At 38.9% G+C, this 23,465-nt stretch overlaps 2 protein-coding genes across 3 annotated transcripts; both read left to right on the forward strand.

The window, feature by feature from the left end:
* The first annotated feature begins 1,751 nt into the window (after positions 1-1,751).
* irf2bp1 (interferon regulatory factor 2 binding protein 1) lies at positions 1,752-8,540 on the forward strand. The gene is made up of 4 exons (XM_066684435.1): positions 1,752-2,849; positions 3,601-3,939; positions 4,867-5,403; positions 6,247-8,540. Exons 1-3 carry the CDS (start codon positions 1,922-1,924, stop codon positions 5,391-5,393), a joined length of 1,794 nt encoding a protein of 597 aa, XP_066540532.1. The 5' UTR covers positions 1,752-1,921; the 3' UTR covers positions 5,394-5,403; positions 6,247-8,540.
* A 6,891-nt stretch (positions 8,541-15,431) lies between these two features.
* On the forward strand, positions 15,432-21,650 carry foxa3 (forkhead box A3). Of its 2 annotated transcripts, none has more exons than XM_066684440.1 (2): positions 15,432-15,478; positions 18,262-21,650. In XM_066684440.1, the coding sequence occupies exon 2, from the start codon at positions 18,262-18,264 to the stop codon at positions 19,489-19,491; it is 1,230 nt and encodes a 409-aa protein (XP_066540537.1). In that variant the 5' UTR covers positions 15,432-15,478; the 3' UTR covers positions 19,492-21,650. The 2 variants fall into 2 exon arrangements, with proteins under 2 accessions (XP_066540537.1, XP_066540536.1); XM_066684439.1 differs by lacking the exon at positions 15,432-15,478 and adding an exon at positions 15,740-16,143.
* The last annotated feature ends 1,815 nt before the right edge of the window (positions 21,651-23,465 follow it).

Genomic DNA, 23,465 nt, shown 5'->3' on the forward strand with positions numbered 1-23,465 from the left:
TTCACTCATAAAGAGTGCCCAAAAATCTTTGAATGTACAGAGAGGTTGGGGATGTATAGATGCTTTTCTTTCAGTTCTTTTGTTGAGTTTGACTGCAGACTCAACAAAATCCTGTTGTCATTGCAGTGTTATCATTTTAATAATTTTGTCCAGCATTTGCTTATAAGTGGCAAATGAAATTTGCCAACTTCAACATATTAGTTATAATCAAATGTCTCATTTCCTTTGGTTAAAAAACATTCCCACCCGTATTCAGGAAGATTGACCAGAGTACGGGTGTGGAGACATCACGGCTGTGACGTCACACGCTTTAAATAACGAAGTGAACGCCAAGCATTGTATTTTTATCTATAAATCTAAAAATCTATAATCGATTTTTTATTTATTTATTTAGTTTTTTGTTTAATGAGGTCACTTTGTGTGATGTGGTAATAATTTAGAATAAATGCTGTTTTGACTGATTTAATATTTAAAAAGTTGCTGTATTGACTTAAATTAATTTAAATGGCTGGCTCTTACTCCTTTAAATGACGAACATTAAATTCTACAAATTAAAAAAATCCTTCATAGTTCAGTGTTAAATCAGTGAGCTGTAAGCGATGTGGGGCTGAGGTTGTTTTGGTGAAATGGTGTTATAATTTTTATAATGCGTCATCATCATATAATTTTCTTTTCAACTTTATCATTATCACTGATATATAATATTATAAGTCCTTTATCAGATATAACAATCTTTTACGAGACTTAAAGCTATAACTTGTTTCAGTTCCTTATGACTCTGAAATTTCACTGCGGCGTTATTTATATGATTTTCTTATATTTTTCCAATAATGTTTAATAGCTTTGTATTATGATACATTTTTATGCTTCTGTGGTTAATAAAAGGACTTTTAAAAAAATGTGTAGAAAACAAATAACGTGTTTTAATTTCCATCCGTTTTCTGGTGGCCCGCCCGAGTACAGGCGTCGAGACGCAGCGGAGGTGACATCACCAGCTTGAAATGCCGCGGTGTATACTGGGATTTATAGTCCTGCTCTGCAATCGGAAATCTCTCATTTTTTTTGTAGCGTTACCATAAATTGGAATAAAAAAGTACATTCTTCATAATAAAATAATACATGATTAATACGTGCTGCATATTTCAAATGAACCGTTGCAAAGTTTTTTTCTGTAAATATATTTCAAATTCAATTTATGACAACAATACAAAAGTATTTCAGGTCATTTTTATAACGTTCCCAAATACCAGAAAATGTTACAGAAATATACACCATTTTAAATTTTTATAATTAAATGTTCTTTTGTGTGTTGTCTCCCCCCCACCCCAAACAAACGTAAATAATGCCAGTGTATATATTATAGTGGTGGAATCGTGGTAAAATCGCTATGGTGAAAAATGAAACCACTTAATACGACATGACTACTTAAATTTTACGTTATTAAAAAAATGCCAACATGTGCTTTAATGGACAACAAACTGAACATGGTCACACAACAAATATTAATTTGACTAATATTTTGGAAATCAAATAGAACATAAAATTACATTTTCTCTGTAGGCAAAACAAAAAATAATAAAATAAAATACGTCCAGCTTCCACACTCCTGCACGTGTTTTGTTTCGGAAAGCGCCTGCACGTCCCCTTTAAGACGCGCTGAAACTACACTTCCCAGAGTGCACCGCGGCGCAGTTGTGTAACTTTCCAGCGTCTTCGAGGCGAAGGTGTGGGGCCTGGTGCGGTCAGAACTTGATCCACAAGGCCGGTCCGGAGACGCGCGGAACGCCCAAACTCTTTGGACAGGTGTGTGAAGCTCGCGCAGTTGAGCTCGCGCGGTGGTGAGTGTGTTTGGGAAGCAGGGGACGGCAGCACAGAGGCCCTAAAAAATAGGCCCAAAATAGATCCAAAACAAATCCAGAACATGTCCTCGTCCTCCTCCTCCGCCCAGGCGGCGAATAGGAGGCAGTGGTGTTACCTGTGCGACCTTCCCAAGATGCCATGGGCCATGATCTGGGACTTCAGCGAGGCCGTGTGCAGGGGATGTGTTAATTATGAAGGAGCCGATAGGATAGAGCTGCTCATAGACACAGCTAGGCAGCTGAAGAGGACCCACGTGATGCAGGAGGGCAGGTCACCTGGTCCCCAGCAGGGTTCTAAACACGGCTCAGGTATGAAGGACTCCGGAGTGGAGGGCGGCAGAGCTCACAGCGAGAGATACGAGAGATCCAGGGGAGAATATATTCCAGCCAGGCTTCCTAATGGCCTCCCCAGGCTGGAGGATGGTGTTCCCCCCGAGGTGAGCAGACAGAGCCCCAACAGGAGGGCGGGTCTTGTCCCTCCCGGCCTTGTGGCCCAGAGTCTTGTCCCTGCATCGCATGGGCTCCTGACGGGTTTGGGTCGGACCGCCAGCACCCCGCTTGCCCTTGCCACTCCCATGCTTGGAGAGATAAACAAGCGGCAGGCACTGGGCATGGGAATGGGCATGGGCATGGGCATGGGAGTGGCATCCTTCATGGCCTCTGACTTTGAGAAGGAACTTAAGGAGAAGCAAAGGAATGCAGAGGCCCTGGCAGAACTTTCCGAGAGTGTCCGGAACCGTTCAGAGGACTGGGCTGGACGCCCCAAAGCCGTGCGGGACACCCTTCTCACCCTCTCCAACTGCACCCCCTTCAATATCCGCTTCAAAAAGGACCATGGCCTGGTGGGTCGGGTCTTCGCCTTCGATGCCAAGCTTGGCCTGGATTTTGAGCTCAAAGTCTTTGTAGAGTATCCCTGCGGATCCGGGCAGGTGTTCTCCAGCCTCCTCTCACTTGTCAAACAGATGTTCCATGACAGCCAGAAAGACACAGGTGAGGATGCTTCCAGAAAGAACAAGCACAATCTATGGAGGCACTATTATTCAACAAGGGAAAACCTCAGAGCCTGATCAAAAACAGAATCACTTCATTTACCAAATGTACAATGTATGCAGAAATTTAACTTGGCAGGTCAGCAGCAGAACCTAATGAATCTGCAAAGTGTTTGTGTCTGGTTCTTATTTTAGAGTGAAGTTCTCCTGACAATGTATTGTCATGATCTGAGTTTTGCCCCATCGTTCTCCAATTTTCACTATATCCCGTTAAACCAGACTACTTCTGCACTACCTCCAGTTAATCTGGACTAATGCTTTGACACATCCGTTTAAACAAGACTACTTTTTACACTTGGTCCGGTTAAACAGGACTTTTTCTTCACTATGTCCAGTTAACCTGGACTAATTCAGTGGTACATCTATTTAAACAGGTGTATTTACACCATGTCCAGTTACACCAGACTAAATCTGCACTCCCTTCAGTTATACAGGGCTAATTTTTCACTATATTCAGTTAAACTGGATTCATTCAGTGGCACACCCAGTTAAACAGGCCTATTTTTTTCACTATATCTTGTTAAACAACTAATTCTTTACTATATCCAGTTAAACTTTACTTTTCAAGAAATTGTCCTAGTGATTATGTTTTTGTCCACTTTCGTTAATGTCATGAGGTAGACCTAGTATTTCTGTTGCATCACCCACTATGATTCAAGTATCATGATGTGATGGTTTTATGTATTTTACAGGTAAGGTGATCAGTTCTGGGTTTAAATACGTTGAATATGAAAAGAGACATGGCAGTGGAGACTGGCGGCTGCTGTCTGAGCTCCTGAGTGACGGCGTCCGAGCATTTAAGGAGCCTCCAGTTTCTGATGCCATGCCCCAGGCATATCTGGACGCCAGCTGCTCCATGCTACCCACTGCTCTGTGCCAAATGGGACGCCCCCCTCAGCCTAGAGTGCGTCGCCGTAAAGCATCCCCAGAGCCAGAGGTAGAAAGGCTGGCAGCAGATGAACAACTTCGCCAGCATTGGCATCTGAGCCCCTACCCTGGTCAGCCTCCCAGCCTCCAGGAGGGCATTCCAGGTAAGAACGGGCAGTACAGAGTTCGGTACAGGGAGGTCATGCTCACAGTAAACATTCTGGGTCTAAGATGACTTTGTCTATGATAGAAATGATTGAGATTTTCCAAATTAAAGGAACACTATGTAAGATTTGGGTTTTATTTTGCTCTTGGGGCTACCCCTAGTGTAATTCATCTTTACAGCACTGTAATGAAATCAATAGGGAGGTGGATGGAGTCGGGGTGGTTTCCTGCCCTCCTCCAGTTTCTTCTGTACTGAACCCAGAGTCACGACAGAGGCTCTATGTTTCCCATTACAGCTCATTGGAGCTTCACAATAATTTTGAAGCCGCTTTAAGGTAAAAAATTACATAGCGTTTCTTTAACTTAAACCAAATATATTTTGCAAATTAATTACCATGTCATTAAAGGGTCAAATTGAGTTTTGCTACCAACGGCAGTATGCCATAATGGATAAGGCTGCTTCCTGATGATTAATTACATGGCTGTAATTAGGCATGAACAACACTTCTAAGAGTCATTGAGAAAAGATCCCAGCTCTATTTTTGCCTACATCTGTAACCTGATCAAAATTGTAATCTGCCAAATGACTGAAAGGTAATCTACATGAAAATAAGCGAATGTTGCTACAGATTTCGCTGACATAATGCAACTAGAAAGTTCCTGAAATTCCTAAAAGACTGAGGAGCTATAAAACTTGGACCTAGAATTTCTCATGTCACATTACAATATTTTGACTGATGTTGTGAATAGATGTGCTGTACAGAGAATAGCATAATTGTAATTACCATTTATTGAATTAGTGTGAGTTTAACAAATTGGGGAATGAAAAAAAAACTATGGCACATTTTAGTATTAATATTATGTGTATTTTAATTCCAACCAATTGACAACGTTCTAGCAATTAAACTTCGTCCTGTTGTGTCCAGGTTCTCATGGTAACGACCAGTCTCCAATCACTGCTCTCATGAGTGTGGCTGATAATGTGGGTGGGGCCAGTCAGTCTCCCAAAGATGTGGCAAGCGTCAGTGGAGCTCACTCATCCTCGTCAGCGCTTCAGAACAGTGTCAGTCCTTCTGGGCAGCGGCGACTGGGCTCTCGGAACGGGGACCTGCCTGTGGGGGTTGGGGGGGCAGCGGCGGTTGCTGTGGCAACGCCCTCGTCTGAGAGCGGAGAAGCAGCAGCGCCTGGAAGCACTCCACTCTGCTGCACCATCTGCCACGAGAGGCTGGAGGACACACACTTCGTCCAGTGCCCCTCGGTGTCCGTACACAAGTTCTGCTTCCCCTGCACCCGGGACTTCATCCGGAACCAGGGCTCCGGAGGTGAGGTCTACTGCCCCAGCGGAGACAAGTGCCCCCTGGTGGGCTCCAACGTGCCCTGGGCCTTCATGCAGGGAGAGATCTCCACCATCCTCGCTGGAGATGTTAAGGTCAAGAAGGAGAGGGACACCTAACCTGCAGCAGGTAATACACACACGTTCATATATATACATTTACACACTGAAATCAAAACATCACTTCTAAAATGTTGTGACAGAGGCGATAGTGCCGTTGTAATTACACTGTCATTTAGAACTGAGAATACCAATTGTTGTGGTTCTGTAAGTTGAATTTAAGCCCGTTCTGGGAGGAGAAAAGACCTAAGCTGCTCAGCAATCTGTGTTCATTTATTCATTCATTCATTCATTGAAAACCCCAGACAGACGGTCACTTTTATAGAATTTTATACGAGAGTGAAAAGACGTTGTTAATATGTCTTTTTATGTTTAGTACATAAATTATCTGAATTTTTGATTGGTCACAAAGCTAAAGCTTAATCTATTTTTTTTAAGGATGGGGTAGGGTTTCTGTATCTGAAAAGTCATTAAATCCACTCACTCCCCCAATCTGCACTGCGAACATGTGGCTTGGGTCATTGTCTGTCTATTTCCATTAGCATGTAAACGTGTTGATCATACTACTCAAAAAATCTAATTTTGTGCAGTTATCAAGTGCATGTAAACACACTCAGTGTTAAACTGTGCAAAACAAACACAACAAGAGCAGAGAAATAAGCAAAAATGGCTAAATCCCAGAGCTGTGGCTCATTCTCATTTAAAGGAGCCAGTGCTGAAACCAGGCATTCTCAAAGGGCTTTTATGCAGAAGGAGAATGCTGTAGTGTTTGATCTCCTTGGTGTTTAGATAAAAGCATGTAACATGTTTTTTTAAGAGTCCAGAAAGCTGTTCTAACTTGTGGAAAAGGGGTATAATTCGTCACTAAGTTTTCTTTTTATTATTTTATATTTTTCTGTGATGTTTCTTGCAGGACACTGAGGTCCTGAAACACAAAGATGGCTCCGCCACAGCACTGAAGAGACGACTGTTCACCTGCACACGTTCTCTTCCTCAACCCACCCCTTCTGTCTCCTGTCTCTTCCTCGTCCCTCTCTCTCTCACCTCTTTGCTCTCTTTATTACCTTGTCTGCCCTGTTCTACCCTATCCCTGCATCCTTCTCTTCTTCGCTATTCATTCTCCATTCAACCCACTTGTCTTCACAATGCCATCCTACACTTATTCCATTTCTTTATCTTCTTATCATCTGCTCCTTTTTCTGCAATCTTTCTTTCCCTCTCACCCTACTTTCCTGTTCTTTCCTTCTTTTAAGACTCTTTATTCTCTAGTAACTTATCTTCCTCTCTCTTGGTCCTCTCTTCTTTGTTGTCTTATCACACTCTTGTCTTTCTTTTAATTCTCAAATTCCTCTTTTTCCCTCTCAACTCTCCAGTACTTCCCCCCCCTCCTTTTTTTTTATTATTATTTTTTTTTTTCCTCTTCACTCTCCCGGCACATCCTATACCCCCTCTCTGTTGGAGGGAGAGGGCCCCAGTTAAAACCTAACTGCAGTACAATCAGTTTCAACAAGAGTTTATTATTTTTGCCCCGATGCGTAATAGTGCTTTAAAATAGTAGCTTTTTATGGAAAGCTTTTTTGAGATAAACCTTCTTTTTCTTCCCTAAGTGTCAACCACACTATGATACACTTTAAAGGGGAATCTGTTTATTTTTCTAAAACAGCCCCCATAACACGGTGTGCCGAGATGTACGCAGAGTGAAAAGGGAGTGATTTGGTTGTTTTAGAGAAACTGGTGGACTCATTTTCTTACAGTGGTGGTGAGTGGAATAAGACATCTCCACATCTACAACACACATCCAGCATTTTATTTCTTCTCCACCACCAGCAGTGATATCCTCTGGTGTACCGTTTTGTACGGAGTGGCGATGGTTCTTTTACCTCACATTGCCTCGCGCGTCCCTCTTTCTTTCACCAGAAATGGGTTTAAAAACCCATTCTTCTCTAAACTATCGTCAGACACCAGCAGTGTGTTCACCACTGTTTACTCTGATCATTTTGTGAGGAGCTTTTAGATTAGAACATCTGGCCACATTCACTAACACTGTTAAAAATTCTGACTCCGTTTCTCTATGACCAAAGCGGTAGGGGTCACTTTGTTGACGATTCAAAGCTAATTTGTAAAATAGGCGTAGTTCTTCTCTTAAATTCGGTGTAGGATGAATGAAGACATCTGTGAATGTCCTGAACACAAGACAGATAAGGATTGTCCAGCTGCACTGTACACAAACACCCTTCTGTTTTCTTTTTTGTACTGTTGTTCTTGCAAATGCTGCAGAAACCTTCAGTAGATTTGGAAATTTCAAAAAGAAATAAAAGAAAAAGTGCTCGAGACTTTGTTTGAAAGCGTTTAACTATGCCCATTCAACAGTTTAACCCAGCATGTATAATAGAAAACTCTCTTTATATTTTATACTCTATGTAGATTGTAAGAAATACTCCCTTTCAATGGTTATAGATGTGCAATCTTTAGATTTTATACCGTATCGCTTTATGTACCACTAAGTATCTGAATGAAAACCAAGAAACCAAAGATAGACATGCCGAAAAATTGTTGTATCATACAATGCTTTAGCATATATTTTTGTGGTTTAAAAAAAAAAAGGCTTTCATGAAACATACCTGCGACATATTCTTGGGGATGGTGTATTTAAGCCTGTCTGGGTAAACACAAAGTACATTTTTTTATTAAAGTGTTAGCAGATCAGTATATTTTGTATTTTAACCCTCAAGTTTTTTGGGAGACAGAGTTGAGAAGTGGAAAATGTTCTGGGTTTCTTTTTTGCTTGTTTTTTTTACAGTTACAAGTTCCATTGTTCTTTTTTTTTTTTCATCCTTAATTGTCAATGATATCTCTTTTTTTTTTAATGCGTAACACGAGTTCATCTCTACACTTTTACCTGATCTATTCTGTTAATGTTGTTTTAGCTTTCTCTGTATCCACACCTTTCTGTTTTATGAATAGAAACTTATCTGAATGAACATATATGTAAACACGTAAGCGAAAGTACTGTTCTGTAAGACTTTTGTTTAAATTGGCTTCTACGTTATCTCTCAAATTGTATTTAAATTAAAAGATTGACCTGCTTTTCACAGATTGTTGAATGTCTTGTGTTCAGAGCTGAGTCGGTTTAGTGCTGTGATTGTTTACGAAGATCATTTTAAAGGCACAGTCAGTCAGTTTCTCTGTGTGTTTTCTTTACGTTATGAAAGATATACTGACACCTTGAGGCCTGAACGTATCTGTGATTCGCTACTAAACCTATTTTAAGCATTGGTTGTAAATTAAACTCAATAAATGTGGCAGTATTAGACAGTACAGGTAGTTTACGTCCAGTAAAAGTCTCGCTGGTAGTGAATAGTCTGGTGCTGATGTGGGGGCAAGATTAAGTATATTTTTGCGTTATATGTTCATTGATTATGTAACATTTACATCACTTTTAAACATACATCAAATGCCCAGCTCCTTTGTTTCCGTTTGCAGGTTTTTGGGGAAATAATGCCACTATATTATCAAAATATTTCCTTCTCTTTATCCATAATATTATTTTGTTATAATTCTAGAACATCTCAGACCTGTTTGGTGTCTATACACAGCACAAAGAAATACACACACACACACACACGGGTGAGTATATGCAGGAAATTGAGCTGAGGGAAATGTAAATTCCTTTATTCACTAGTGTAATGTCTTAGAAGAAATATGATTTGTACAAATATGTGGATATTTTACTGAAGCACAGGTACCTAAATGTAGGTACTTTCCCTAAGTTCACTCAGATTTAATATACTGCTGTAGATTTGCATAATTACACAGCTGTTTTTACAAATATCTCCAACCACAAGTGAACTCTCCTGTTATGAGAACTGAAGGGCGTGTACAAAGTTAGCACTGTTTATGGTTTTATATTCCCCTTTGGCTGAGACGGCCTCTGGTTAAAGATTATTTTCCTCTGCTCCTGTTTTGCAATGTTTAGTGTTCTGCTCTACACACCTGATCAGCCCCAAAGAAACATTACCTGCTGTTAAAATAGCTTTATGAGTGGCGTGATGACGTGATTGTGTGCGTTGGTTACACACCTTTTTTCTCTACATTTTTTTTTATCAGCTTCCTCTTATAAACAACTGAATGTGTTTTATTTTTTCCTCCCTCTGTATTGATAAAAGAGACACAGTGTGAGAAAGGCACTATGTAAATTAAACGTATTATTTATTAAACAATTTAGATTGTAAAAAGCAATGTAAATGATGAGCTTAAAGACTACAGTGGAAATCTGATTTGTTATAACAGCCTTGTGAGTTTACTACTACTACTACTACTACTAATAATAATAATAATAATACTGATAATAGCTATTGATAGAGCAACTATTGAATATTGATAATAAAACTTTGAAATAACGTAATGACTGCCGTCTAATCAACGTTCTCTTAAGGTTGAAAATACGACTATTAGAAGTATTTTGGACGTTCCTTGACATTATTAATTGATCCCGAAATAAATTACTTGTATAAAACGCGTTTGGACGTCCACTGACGTTATCTATTGGTCACCACTTAACTAACTTATTAAGATGGATTTTGGACGTCCATTGACGTTTAAAATATGTCCTTGACGGACAGACTACTTTTAGACCTATTTTGAACGTCCAGGGACCTTCCTTGTTTACTGGGACCGTTTTCAGAGCAGTTTTGTGGGTGATAGTATTATTATCAGCTGTGGTGGATTATTCAGATTTGGTTTAAAATATATATTCTGTAAAATGAGATTTCATAACGTTTGTTTCTTTCAGTTACTTCCATCTGCGTGTTCGTCGAATCCTGACAAACTACAGTCTGTGGTGAACCGGCCTTGTTCCGTAGACTGCAGTCATAGGTTTAAACAGCAGAGGGCACCACTGCATCAGAATTCGACTACGAACACAGACACTCCTCGGCGGATGTACGAACATATGCAATGAACGTTTCTGTATTTTTATCTACAAGTATATTACAGACTAGCTTGCTTTATTAATGCGATACATTCGATATCAGAACGTAATTTCGTTTCTCAATTTAATATATCTTTTTCTAAAATTAAAAAATAAGATAAATAAAAATAGTTGCTTCTCACACCGAGTGAATATTACGTGAGGAATGAGCCCACAAAACTATAATAGAAATCCCTGAGCTCTGTCTAAACCTGTCACCACTGCTGACACTGTGTGTAGGACACCTGTTCCTCCAGCGTTTCTCCGGAAATGAAAGTAATTAATCAGGAGGTTGTTCCTCTTTACTGCAGTAACTCTCTCTGCTCTCCTGGGAAGGCTTTATATTAGACGTTAGAACACTAATCTAATGGCATTCAGCCAATTTAAGGCTGGACTATAATTCAATATCAACATATTTCACAGTATAAAATGTTTCAGTAACAATTATATTATTTTTAAACACATTTTTAGTGTTTCAATATTCATTATTTACAGCATCTGTCACCGACTGACATTCATTACAGGGCACTTCCCAGTTCACTGCCCTCAATTTTACAGTTAGTTTAAAAATATTAATATTGACAAAGCCGAGAATTTGTTTGATGGTGATTGCATGTTTCTTGTTAGTTCTGGGCTTTTATTTTGTTTATGTGGATATGGGGATTATATCATATCGACTGGAATTTAGAAATATACCGTGATATAAATTTTGGCCATATCGTCCAGCCCTACTCCAACTCATGCCAAAGATATTGGATGAAGCTCCATCAATCCAGAGATCATGTTTCCAGTGCTGTATAGCTCAATGACCTGGGAAGTTTATACCCTTCTGGCAGACTCTTGGCATTGAGCACAGTGACCTTAGGTTCATCCCATTATCCTTCATGGTTTTCTATGGGTGCAGCATTAAGCTGCAGAAGTCCTTCATTATAAGGCAAAGGTTATGTGAATGAATGTGTGTGTGTGTGGTGGAGGTAGTTCTGGCCTCCTGCTGGATGTGCTGCTTCCTCCATTAGTGGAACTCATCAGTTCTGTTGTTGTGTGATGATTGAGGTGTTAATGAGCTGCAGTGTCAGAGGAAGAGACTCATTAAACACACTCCCAATCAGCACAACTTACACACAGGTGTGTGTGGCTCGGCTTATTTCTTATTCTAGAGTTTTTAAATCTTGAATCCATCTGTTCCCTGCTCCCAGCTGACACAGGGTCTTTTCTGTGAGCAGCTCAGCTTTATTTATAAGATCATCACTCGTGTAATATATAATGTATAAAACACGTATCTCCATTTTTGTGGATTTTTAGTTTACTCCATCAGTGGAACAGTGTCTGTCCTTCACCTTGTGTGAAAATTTCATGATGAATCGACCAATAGCTCCAAAATGAGTTGGAATAATATTAATTAACATTGGCTTACATTGAAAGTTAAGGTTTTGTTTTTCCTTCTCTAGTGAACGTACTATTCTGGAGATACTTGTTATTCTTTGGACAGCAGCAATATTAATTCTCCCGCGTCTGAGAGTCCAAATGTGCTTTTTGTCTCGGCTTGTCTTCTGAGGTTTGTCTATTAATGTATTTTATGTTTTTATTGTTTATTCATTCAGTTCACTGTATTGTTCTTTCTTTTTTATTCCTGATTATATGAACATACTTTATTGTACATAATACACCTCTGATGTTCTGTATTAAAACAATGCTGACCCTAGCAGTGGGTCTGCCACCAGGATGTAAGTATTTGTAAACAACATACACAAATATATACGTTTGTGAATTTTCCATTCCACCTTAAATGGTACAACGTTAAATTGTATATTTCTCCTTCTCCATTAAACAGTACAGTTGTTACATTTAGTACTGCTGCTTTAAACTGAACTCATACACATTCGCACATATATTGTAATGTGGTAAGATTTATGCAGCCTGCACAGTCTCATTTTTATTTTTAATTTATTTACTTTTTATGGTACTCACTTTATTATTGTTTATCATAGTTTTATTTTTAATGGATTTATCCCCCAAATAATTCCTTTATAGCCTTGTATTTATTGTATCTTCTGTCACTTATACATCTGTAAATATACTGGCTTCTTTGCTCTGGGATCTGTCTGTCTGTCTGTCCATCTGGTTAGTTATTTTCATGTTCCATAATAAATACTGCAGCAGAAGCGTGTGAATTTCTACTGCATTTATATGCATCTTATACGTAAACGCTGCGATATTTAAGGTGGAATGAAGAAATTTACATTTAACTGCTGCACTATTTAAGGTGGAAAGGGCTCAAATATACTTTATTGCTATTCAGTTATTCCCATTTGGTTTGTAGATACTATTTCAAGGGAAAATAATAGTGATAATAATAATAAATGGCTCTTATTGTTTCACAACTTAAGGTGGACTGAAACAACCACATTTTTAAGGTGGAAGGGAATGTCGACGTGTCTGCTGTTAACCGCTGCAGTCTTTGAGGTGAGAGTTTGGAGTAAGAGTTGGGGTGAATGAGAGCGAGACCTCAAGCCAGGTCACCCTCAGCGACTGCCTGCATATGAACAGCGCACTTAGCATCAATGGCGCGCGGATGTGTATTAGCTCCGCACGCGCTAATGGCCCATTCCATTAAATCCACATTACAACAACCACCGCCTTCTGCGAGGAGGCTCGCGCGAGGGAATTAAAGACATTAAAACAGATTCAGACCCACATCACCCGTAATCCTTATTATTCCTGTGCGCAATGGATACACGTAACACCATTACGCACAGCCTGCGCCTGAATACGCACCGGTAGACACTCCCTGTATCTCTCTCTCTCTCTCTCTCGCTTACTCACTAGTCAAAGATCATCTCTCTCACTCTCTCCCTCCCTCATTCTCCACAGAGCATCTCTCTCTCTCTCTCTCTCTCTCTCGCTCTATCTCTATTAATCCTCTCCCCTCATCAGTTCCTCGCCATTCAGCGCCATTAGTGAGACCTTTCATATTCAGATCAGCAGCAGTCTGCAGGGATGTGGATTCAGACACACACACGCACACACACACACACACATACTGAGGGGCGGTGTAAAAGTGCTCCGGATCATTTCAAAGCCCCTCGTTAGGGGCAGTATATTGCCGTGTGGAGGATCCAATTAGAGCTTTAATGCAAATGTGAACGAAATACACAATAGCTTTATATTTATTACTGCCAGTAGGACAGGCTTGAAAATGTTTAAACCAACACACTGACCTTCATTTAATCACCTACTCTGTATAAATTTAATAGCACTCATGGAATGTATTATTGCTTAGTCAGCTTCTCAGGTGCCTACAGTTTAACACAGTGTGTGTGTGTGTGTGTGTGTGTGTGTGTGTGAGAGAATATATAACACAATGCCAATAGTAACAATAAAGGTAAACTCTAAAAGCCTTGATATTATGCCAATGGGTTTTCACACATTTTATTTCAATCCCTTTAAATCCAAAGTTTAATACAGTTTTAGGTTTGTTGTGTATGTGGATTATATTGCAGTTTTTCATTCAATTATAAACGTTTGTCCCTACTGATATAATAATACAGCTTTAATCATATAGATATGTCTTCATATCTATATATGCAATATATGTAAATATGTACTTATATTTATGGCCTGACATATATTAACAGTTATTTTACTGTGTTTGTTTAAGTCTAATATTAATCTCTCAGGCCAGGGATGATTCTGCAGTGATTTAAACTCCAGACCTGAGACAACACACACACAACAGCATAACAACTTTTAAATGAGCCTCACACACACACACACACACTGGTGCGGTAAAAGTGCTAGCCGAGGGGATTTAACAGCTTTAAACTTGGCACCTTTCAGTGATGAGGTTAAACCTGACAGGCTTAAACCCGAGTCTGAGTTTAATGGCCCATATCCTCCACACTCTTTGATTACAGCTGATTACTCCACTCCCATTGGACTGATTGGTTTATTGATTAAAGAGCATGTTCAAAATCATAAATGGTTACTTTGTTATTTGCATTACCTGTGATTGGCAGCATGGTCAGTTTATGTATATATACACTTTAGTAGTTTGGCAGTTATCAGATTTGACCGCTTTAAGTGTGTTTAAGTGGGAGAATGAGCCAAACTGAGCTGTACTTTCAAACTGAGCTGTATCATATATGGGATAACTGAGCTAACAATGGTGCTTTTTGCATTGTTCTTTTGAAAATGTGTCTTATGCAGGTCTTTAGTGTTGTACTAAGTTCTAGTGGAACTACAGTGCTATTAGAGATTTCAATCAATTAAATATATCAGTGAGAACAGACTTTTGGGTAAAAAAAAAAAAACGAGGGTAACCTCTAAAATTTACCAGAAAATTTTACAGTGTATTTGCAAACGTCTTAGCAAAAACGCTGAAAATATTTACAAAAAAAACATACTTTTTGGAGGTTAAAAAGACTCAAACGAGACAAAGCCTATTTTAAATATAACCCAGTAAACATTTAGCCATTAATTCAACGTTGAAATAACGTAATGACTGCCGTATTATCAACGTTCTCTTAAGGTTGAAAATGAAAGTTGAAAAGACGTCCAAACACAGACATTGAAAAGACGACTATTAGACGTATTTTGGACATCCATTGACGTTATTAATTGGTCACGAAATAAATTACTTGTATAAAACGCATTTTGGACGTCCACTGACGTTATCGATTGGTCACCACTTAACTAACTTATTAAGATGGATTTTGGACGTCCATTGACGTTTAAAATATGTCCTTGACGGACAGACTACTTTTAGACCTATTTTGAACGTCCAGGGACGTTCCTTGTTTACTGGGAATGCTATTTTCTCTTGCTCTTTGCTCTTTGTTTAGCACTCATTTGTAAAATATTTCCATATTAAAAGCATGAATATATATTTAAAGTTGAGTGCTAAACAAACGCAAAATAAAATAGTAAAATTATATTATAATGAGTTTATAATTAACTAAACATATTCGTAGAAAATGTTTTTTCTGTTATGAAATGTCAGAAAGTGTTGTGCTATATTTAGCGAAACTGCAGTGAAAAGTGCGATCAATCAGCAACGTCTTTACAAACAGAGGCTACTGGTTAAAAACAGGCTAAAGCTAAAAATACTGCTTCTCCGCTGTACAGTGTAAACTTTGAAAAGTCTGATGTAAAGCTGAGACTGGAACTCCTATTGGAGGTGAGTATGATTTAAAGGTGTATCAAAATGACTACTTATTTTGGGGAAAGCCTTCGGGGCGCTTTATTGTGAAGTTACTGTGGGTGTAACGGCCTGCTGTAAATAAACATCCTCTTGGGCGGTAAACCGCCCCGCCTAGCGGCCACTGCGTGGAACTGCAGGCGCCTTCGTATTCAAACGGAGGGCGTGTTCACTCACCTGCGCTTTAAAGAGCCGCAGTACGGCATTTTACCCACACTCTCAAACACTCGCACACGCTCTCTCACGGACTTTGTATCAACTTTTTGAGGACTTTTAAGACGTTTTTACGATGCTCCCGGACGCCCAGATCTCAAGTGAGAAAGTTCAGAGTCTCTTATCATGAAATAAGAAACAACGGCTATTATATTGAAACTGGAAACTCACATTTTAAGAATCTGTTACGCGTTGTGTGTGTCCTACCCTCGCCGCTTCTGACTCCACCGTTGGGATTTTTTGGGCTTCTTTTGACTTTCGTCCTCAAACTCACCCGGAGATTGTTTTTATTCACTTTTGAACTTTTACAACCCCGAGTCAGTGGCTGAAAGAGCTGTGTTTAAAGGAGTTGTGTTTGTGTGATGCTGAGCTCAGTGAAGATGGAGTGCGGCGAGGTCGGAGAGTGGACCCTTTACACTGAGCCCAATGAGGTCTGTACCCTTTTAAACGCTAATATCGGACTGTTATCGAGTTAATAATAGGGTAATTGTACATTGTAGGCCCTTAACTTTTTAATGAAATGTCTCGTGCACTCAACAGCGAAGACTTAAGAGAAGGGTTTCTCTCTTAAACAGTTCTGAAAGCTGTTATTTCTCACTAATATTGGGGTTTTTTTTAAACCTGGGTCCTGGGGATGAAAGTCCAACACGACCATTCTTTAAAAAACAAATAAATCAAGGTTATTTTGACCCATTTGTCGGTTGATCCGCTCTAAAATATATACAATTATTGAGGAATGTCAGATTCATTCACATTTTACATCCTAACCTATAATGAGTGGTATAACAAACTAATCTCCTTAAAATCCGACTTCAACTCTTCTTTAAAAGGCTTTTCTATTCGCTATTTCAGCAGTTTGACTCGGTCACCTGAGTTCTCTGAGCTCGGAGCCACGTTGCAATAAAAGAGCTCAGGGTTTTACTAAAGGACATTTATTATTTATGGGGTTTTTTTGTTTTTTGTTTTTTTAAAACTGCAAAAACGACGGTTAAAAAAATGAAAAACACATGAATAAATACGTTCAATGCCTTTTAATATATTTGACTATAGCACTAACTGTGAAAGGACACACCACAGAGAATCATACGTTAGTAAAGAAATTACAAATATAGAGTATTTAGATTTTTCTTTTTACTATAAAACCACTCATTACAAGTTTTCACGTGCATCAAGTAAAACAAAGAGATAAAACATCATTTTCCTGATTAGTTATTTATTTCTGAATCCACTAATGACTCATTATAAATAATAAGTTACTTATATTCATTCTATTTTTATGAAGTTAAAGAAAATGTTTCCCTAAAAGATTCATGAAACCTTCTTTAAACCTTCTTCAAATGTCTTTCCTTTTTTTCCCATAAAGTAAAAATACTATTTACCAGAAAAGTACTAATTTCTAATGAAGTTAACCCTCTTCAGGGGTTTAAATTTTCTTTAACTTCTTTGAAATGTTGTTCTTTTAAATAAAATCTTATAAAATCTTACTAGTTTAATTCTAACAGATAATTCATTTTAACTGAAATGTAGCTAAATTATCTTTTGTCTATTATTATGTTATTTTAGATATTAGAGAGTTTCTTTACGTAATGTTTGAATTGATTGTGAATTTATCGATTGTCCTCTAAAGTAATAAACAGTTAATATTCTGTAGTTTTAGTATTTTATACTAAATGTTGTTTTCAATCATTTTTAATCATGAATGCATATTTATTACAGTTCTATTACATAAACTGTATGTAATAAAAAAATTCTACAATATTCTCATCTGAGATTGAAATTTATTGAACTATTTTTCAAGACCAGGTTGTAGACCTCTAATTGAATTGTGGAGTAGTTGTAAACAAAGCTGACCTGCTGTTACTTTTTCAAACACCATGTTTTTATGTTTTTGTTTGTTTGTTTACGATGTGTTTTTTCTTATTACATTTTTTGGTGGAAAGTGTTTTTTTTATTTTATAACGGACAGATAGAAAGGACTGTATACATTACAATGCACTAATACTGTTTATTAACCCTTTTAATTCATCATTAACGGAATGTGCAAAAATGGACAGCTTTTCACTTTGTTTATATTTGTTAAACTCCACAAACAAATAGAAAGCCTACAGTAAAATGAGCTGGAACTATGCCATATTTGCCATAAAATCAACAAAACCCAGTTTGTGTGAAGGCCAGTTTATTTCTAAAAGAACTTTAGCTGTGAATACATGTGAGATGCTTGAGTGAATAATATAAAATAACAGAATAATTAGAATCAAGTTATTTCACCAATGTTTAACACATACAAGGACAATGTCGTGTTGTTCACACATCAAGTTAAAAACCTAGTGTAGTTCGGTTAGAATGATGTGTAAAAACACCAGTACTTATTTCAAATTATATGTTCTTTAAATATATAAATATATAAATATTATTTTTCAATTATAAAAGCCTTCAATGGTTCCCTTAGACCAATTCTAAATGATAATGAAATGTAATTAAATGATAAGTCTGTGCAGTATCAGTGTGTCAATGTGATGCCAATGTTTTTATTTGTGTCTTTATTGCAGATGTATTCCTCTCCAAGCGCAATGAACTCAGTGAGCGGATTAAACAGCTACATCAACCTGAACTCATCCGGTACAGGTTCTGGGATGAGTATGGGTTATCCTGGATCAGGGTTGAGTCCCGGTTCTTTGTCAGGGATGAGTGGAGCGGCCAGTCACATGAACTTGTCTCCGGTGAGCGGCTCGCTGAACCCAAGCCCTCTGAGTCAGCTGGGTTCTCCCACCTCGTCTCTGGCTCCTCTGTCCCACTACCAGACCATGTCTCAGCCCATATCTCAGCTCAGTTACCCATCCCCTGGAGCTCTGACTCGGCCCAAAGACGTTCCCAAACCCTACAGACGCTCCCTGACCCACGCCAAGCCTCCATACTCCTACATCTCCCTCATCACCATGGCCATCCAGCAGTCCACCAGCAAGATGCTGACCCTCAATGAAATCTACCAGTGGATCATGGACCTGTTCCCATACTACCGTGAGAACCAACAGCGCTGGCAAAACTCCATCCGCCACTCACTCTCCTTCAATGACTGCTTCGTCAAAGTGGCCCGGTCCCCGGACAAACCCGGGAAAGGCTCGTACTGGGCCCTGCACCCCAACTCCGGCAACATGTTTGAGAACGGCTGCTACCTGCGGCGCCAAAAAAGGTTCAAGATTGAAGAAAAATTGTCCAAGAAGTCTGGAAAATCTCAGGACGGCGGGAATGGGAAGGACACTGTTCAGGAGGACCGGAGCCCTGCAGCAGGTTCTGACGGTGCTGATTCGGCCAAGTCTGACACCTCCCATTCAGAGGAACCCCAAAGGAACCTGGTGTCCCTCGAATGTCCGTCACAAACTTCCACTGCCTTGACACATGGCTCCCCAATGCCAGTGCCAACCTCAATGCCAACCCCCAGCTCCCACCTCCACTCCCAAGGAATGGGCTCCATCACCAGCACCCAGCTAATGTCCAGCCCCATGCACCAGCACCAACACCTGGATCTCCAGAGTGACCCCCTCAAGTCCCTGGACCCTCACTACAACTTTAACCATCCTTTCTCCATCACCAACCTCATGTCCAATGAACAGAAGATGGACCTGAAGTCGTACCAAGACCAGGTCATGGCCTACAACAACTACGCCACCTCCTCGCCTGTCGGTGCCAAGCAGATCTTTGATAGCGCTGGACCCTCTGCTGTTGACTCAGGGGCATACTACCAGACCCTCTACAGTAGATCTGTACTTAATGCCTCCTAACCTGTCAGAAATATCCAAAACAGAGCTGCTCTTCGTTCACCAAGATAACAACCCTCAAAACTCAGAGTTTTTAATAGAATAAGAGTTAGGCCAGTTATAGACATCACCTGACTCTGAACCCCTCAAATAGTTGAGTTTCGACCCTAATCCAGCTACATAATCTTACCAGATGTTCTCGAACTGTTGGAACAGGTGTGAAATTTTGAGTTGGAACTCAACAACCATGATTCATGACTCATGACGTTGATACCACCATTTAGTCTCAATTAAACTGCTACGATTGAATAAATCGTAAGATTTAAAATAAATAAGATTGAATAAATGTTCATTGTTTCTTCAAGAATGGGCACCACCCCTCAATTCACAGTCTCAGTTGGTTTAAGCTGTTTATTTTGTTTTAAAGAAATCTCAACATCTACATTGAGCTTCTGCTACAACTTTGGTCACCACTCCTGGAGCCCCGGTCCTGGTCTCGGTGGTACCCTCTGGAGCACATTATGAGTTTGACATTGTGGTTGTACAGCTCTAACACATGCTACTTATTTCTGTTGTGTACTGGAAAACATCAAAATACAATATGAAGAAGTCTAGAAAACACATTAAAAGCTCTCTATAAATCTCAGATAGAGTCCTACATTGGTGGGTGACTCCTGGATAAATCTTTTATTTATTTATTTTTTGGAGGTTTTTGGGTTGTTGGAACAGTTTTGAGGATTTGAGTTCAAACCAATATTTTCCAGGAAAGTAGATGCTCTCGGCAACTTTATGAAGCTTCCAGAAACGGTCAGAAATTTTCATACACTCTCTGAAAGGTTCAGAACTTCTCAAACACTTTCAGAAGCTCCCGCATCACCCAGAAGAAAAACATCTACAATCTCTTAAAAGATTTGGGAATGCCCAGAAATATTCAGAAATCCTTTCAGAAGCTCTCAAAATCATTTGGAAAATCTTAAAATGTCTCATAGAGACTACAGTCCCCTCCCTGACCTGAGAGAAGACTTGTAGAAGGAAGAAGGCAGCTCCAGACTTTATGGATTCAGTGCAAAACTATTACAACCCACGGACAAAGGGTGAACTCAGAGTCAAAACAAAAAACAAGAAACAAACCAATCTATTTTACTGAACTTTTCACCCTCACTTAACTTCAGGAACTGGACTTTTTAGTTATCAGAAACATGTAGGACGAGTGTGTGTGTGTGCGCTTGTATGTGTGTGTGTGTGCTGATTGGTGACCTGGGAGTTAAGTGTTTATTTATGAAGAAATAGGGAAAAAAATTAATATATCTTTTTTTTTTCATTTTGTTTATCTTTCAGAGTTTTTGTGTTTGTACAGTTCTATGAGGTGAGGTTACTGCGGCTGCTGTGTTACAGGGAAATCCGTCTTTGTGTTACATTCCTGTTAATAAAGTACACACCGTACACACGCAGCTCTTAGCATAGGGAGTGTGTGGCGGGTTTAACCCTTTAAACTGTCTTTTTACTCTTTTTTTTTTTTTTAAAAGATCTGTTATATATTCACACAGTACACATCACTTTTAAAATGAGATATTTTAAATGATACCCACACCAGGAATTCTTTAAACATTTGGTGTTTTGATTAATAAGTGGATTAAACTGTGGTAAACTACTGTTTTTGGTCAGAGTGGCTTCTTTTGATTGATCCAAATCATTCTGAAGTCACCGAAAATATTTATAGTTGCTCTATTTTTATATGCAAGCCAGTTAAAGCCATACTGGTCAATAAGATCAGGAGCAGTAAAAGAATAAAAGCCATTTACACACAGTACTTTGCACTAGTGACCCCTCTGTTTGTGAAGAGGGGGGTCTTCTATGACTTTTGTTACTATGGTGCCTTGTAACTACCTTATTTAACGTCATACATTTTTGGTTTTATTTTTCTTTGGAAAAAAAATATCTCAGAAAAAAACAGGCCAGGACTTTCCTCATTACAGAGGCAAGAAAAACAACAAAGAACTAAAGTGTTTCAGGTCAGACTTGTGAACTATTTAGTTTATACACACTGTGTTTGTTAAAAAAAACCCTTCCTCTCTGCTTTCAAAAGAAGACCAGTAAAGTTATATGTATATATACTGCTGCCCAAGGTTGATTTTATGATGTACATGTTATTGCATGGATTTAATGTCCCTTTCTTATTAAAAAAAAAAGACAAAATAAATATTTTTGTGTCCACAGCTCATGTTTTTAATCAACATCCCCATTATAAATCAGTGAAAATCAGTTACTGTAAGTTTCAACACTGAGCATGTTTTAAAGGCCTCATATGACACACATTTCACTTGTGTATAATACAGATTACAGACATTAACACCAAGACCTAAGGGCCTTTATTATGAAAAACCTAATATTTCAGAATAAAAGACTGGTGTAGTATGTAAACACGGGATCTGCTTTTAACATTAATGCTGTATGTATATACTGTACACACTAATCAGCCACAACATTAAAACAACATGTCATCTGGACAAAAATGGCCCCCCTCAAGAGTAATAAAGCAGGAAGTAGTCATGAAATGGAAGCAGGAAAAATGCACAAAATAAAAAATCTGAGAAATTGCTGAAAAAAGTTAATGCTGGCTCTGAAGGGTGTCAGAACACGGTGTATCACGGCCTGCTATTGCTCACGCTGACCTCTGTACTCCCTCATAAATCGATGAGTTGTGGGTGATCATGACCCTTTTGCCAGTTCACCGTTGTCCCTCTTTTGACGACTTCCACAAGCTCAAAACTTCGCAGCCCGCTCAAATACATCCAAAACTCACAAAATAGCTTGTGGGAATTTTTCAGAGGTTTTTAAGAATGTTAAGAAGCTTTTAATACATTGTTTACCAAGATATGGACCTTAATAATTAGCATTTTATGCTATTTTTTAAATCAAACTGAAGCTAGCATATGGCTACACTCTGTAAATGTAGGTTTTCACAGTGCTCTTGCATGGACAGAGGAGCTGATAAAATGGACGGTCTACTGGAGACAGGCTCAACACAGAGTGAGATAATAATGAATTAAAGAGAAAAACAGTGGCGTTCTGAGGAAACATGATAAATATGCCTTGTGAAAACTTGCAAAACATAGTCACCGTATTATTACATATAACTCCATCATTTTATTATATAACTCACCCTTATATTACATACAACTCAATTGTATTATTCTACAGCACTCCGTCATATTAACACTTTAATCATTTTTGACAGAGATTCAAGACTAAAGTTAAACTAAACCAAAGACAACTAAAATTAAAGCTTTATTTATTAATGAGAGAAAATGTTTCTGTGTTTCAGCTCTGTTTCATATTTTACATGTCTATCTCTCACCACAGAGCTACATTTGACTGCCCTCTCTTTCTCTCAGTCTCTCTCTCTCGCTCTCCCCCTTGCTCACTTCTGAGTGTGATCTGCTTTGAAAAGGCTCCACAGAGTGACGTGATGAAACAGTGAAAAGGCTTCACAGTGCTGTGTGATAAAGACAGAAAAAGAGAGAGAGGTAAAAAGGGAAAGGGTGGTTGGGAGGGAAATATGTGAACTTTCTGAAAGAGACACTGAATTTAAGAAAAATAACTAAACTGAAATGAGGAGACAAGGGCGGAGGCCTCAGGTGGGTGCTATGAATTCATGACATTGCTCCAGATGTTTAGTTTGAATTAGTACCTTTTTTCTCTGGCAGCGGGTGTGGGGTATGAATTTGTAGCATGTTTCTCCAGGCCTCGGGTGAGCAGTATGTATTCATAGCGTGTTTCTCCAGCTTGAGTACAATGGTGCTAGCTGTTGGTGCATTATTTGATAAGATAGCCGTAGCTGGCTGATAGCATTTCCATGGCAGCACACTGCACCCATCCACCTGCCGCTAACCTCTAACCTTATCATTTCCACCTGACAGTCTAACCCTGAGTAATATGCAAATAATCTTTCTTCTTTTAATTAAGAAAGTTCTGCCAGAACCTGTTGAAAAAAGAGT

The sequence above is a fragment of the Hoplias malabaricus genome, chromosome 11, assembly GCF_029633855.1.
Source record: "Hoplias malabaricus isolate fHopMal1 chromosome 11, fHopMal1.hap1, whole genome shotgun sequence".
NCBI classification, from domain to species: domain Eukaryota; kingdom Metazoa; phylum Chordata; class Actinopteri; order Characiformes; family Erythrinidae; genus Hoplias; species Hoplias malabaricus.

Coding starts and splice junctions, on each gene's coding strand:
- irf2bp1 (XM_066684435.1), top strand. CDS start 1,922: ATGTCCTCGTCCTCCTCCTCCGCCCAGGCGGCGAATAGGAGGCAGTGG. Junction 2,850..3,600: donor TGACAGCCAGAAAGACACAG/GTGAGGATGCTT, acceptor TGTATTTTACAG/GTAAGGTGATCAGTTCTGGG. Junction 3,940..4,866: donor CCTCCAGGAGGGCATTCCAG/GTAAGAACGGGC, acceptor TGTTGTGTCCAG/GTTCTCATGGTAACGACCAG.
- foxa3 (XM_066684439.1), top strand. CDS start 16,075: ATGCTGAGCTCAGTGAAGATGGAGTGCGGCGAGGTCGGAGAGTGGACC. Junction 16,144..18,261: donor TTTACACTGAGCCCAATGAG/GTCTGTACCCTT, acceptor TCTTTATTGCAG/ATGTATTCCTCTCCAAGCGC.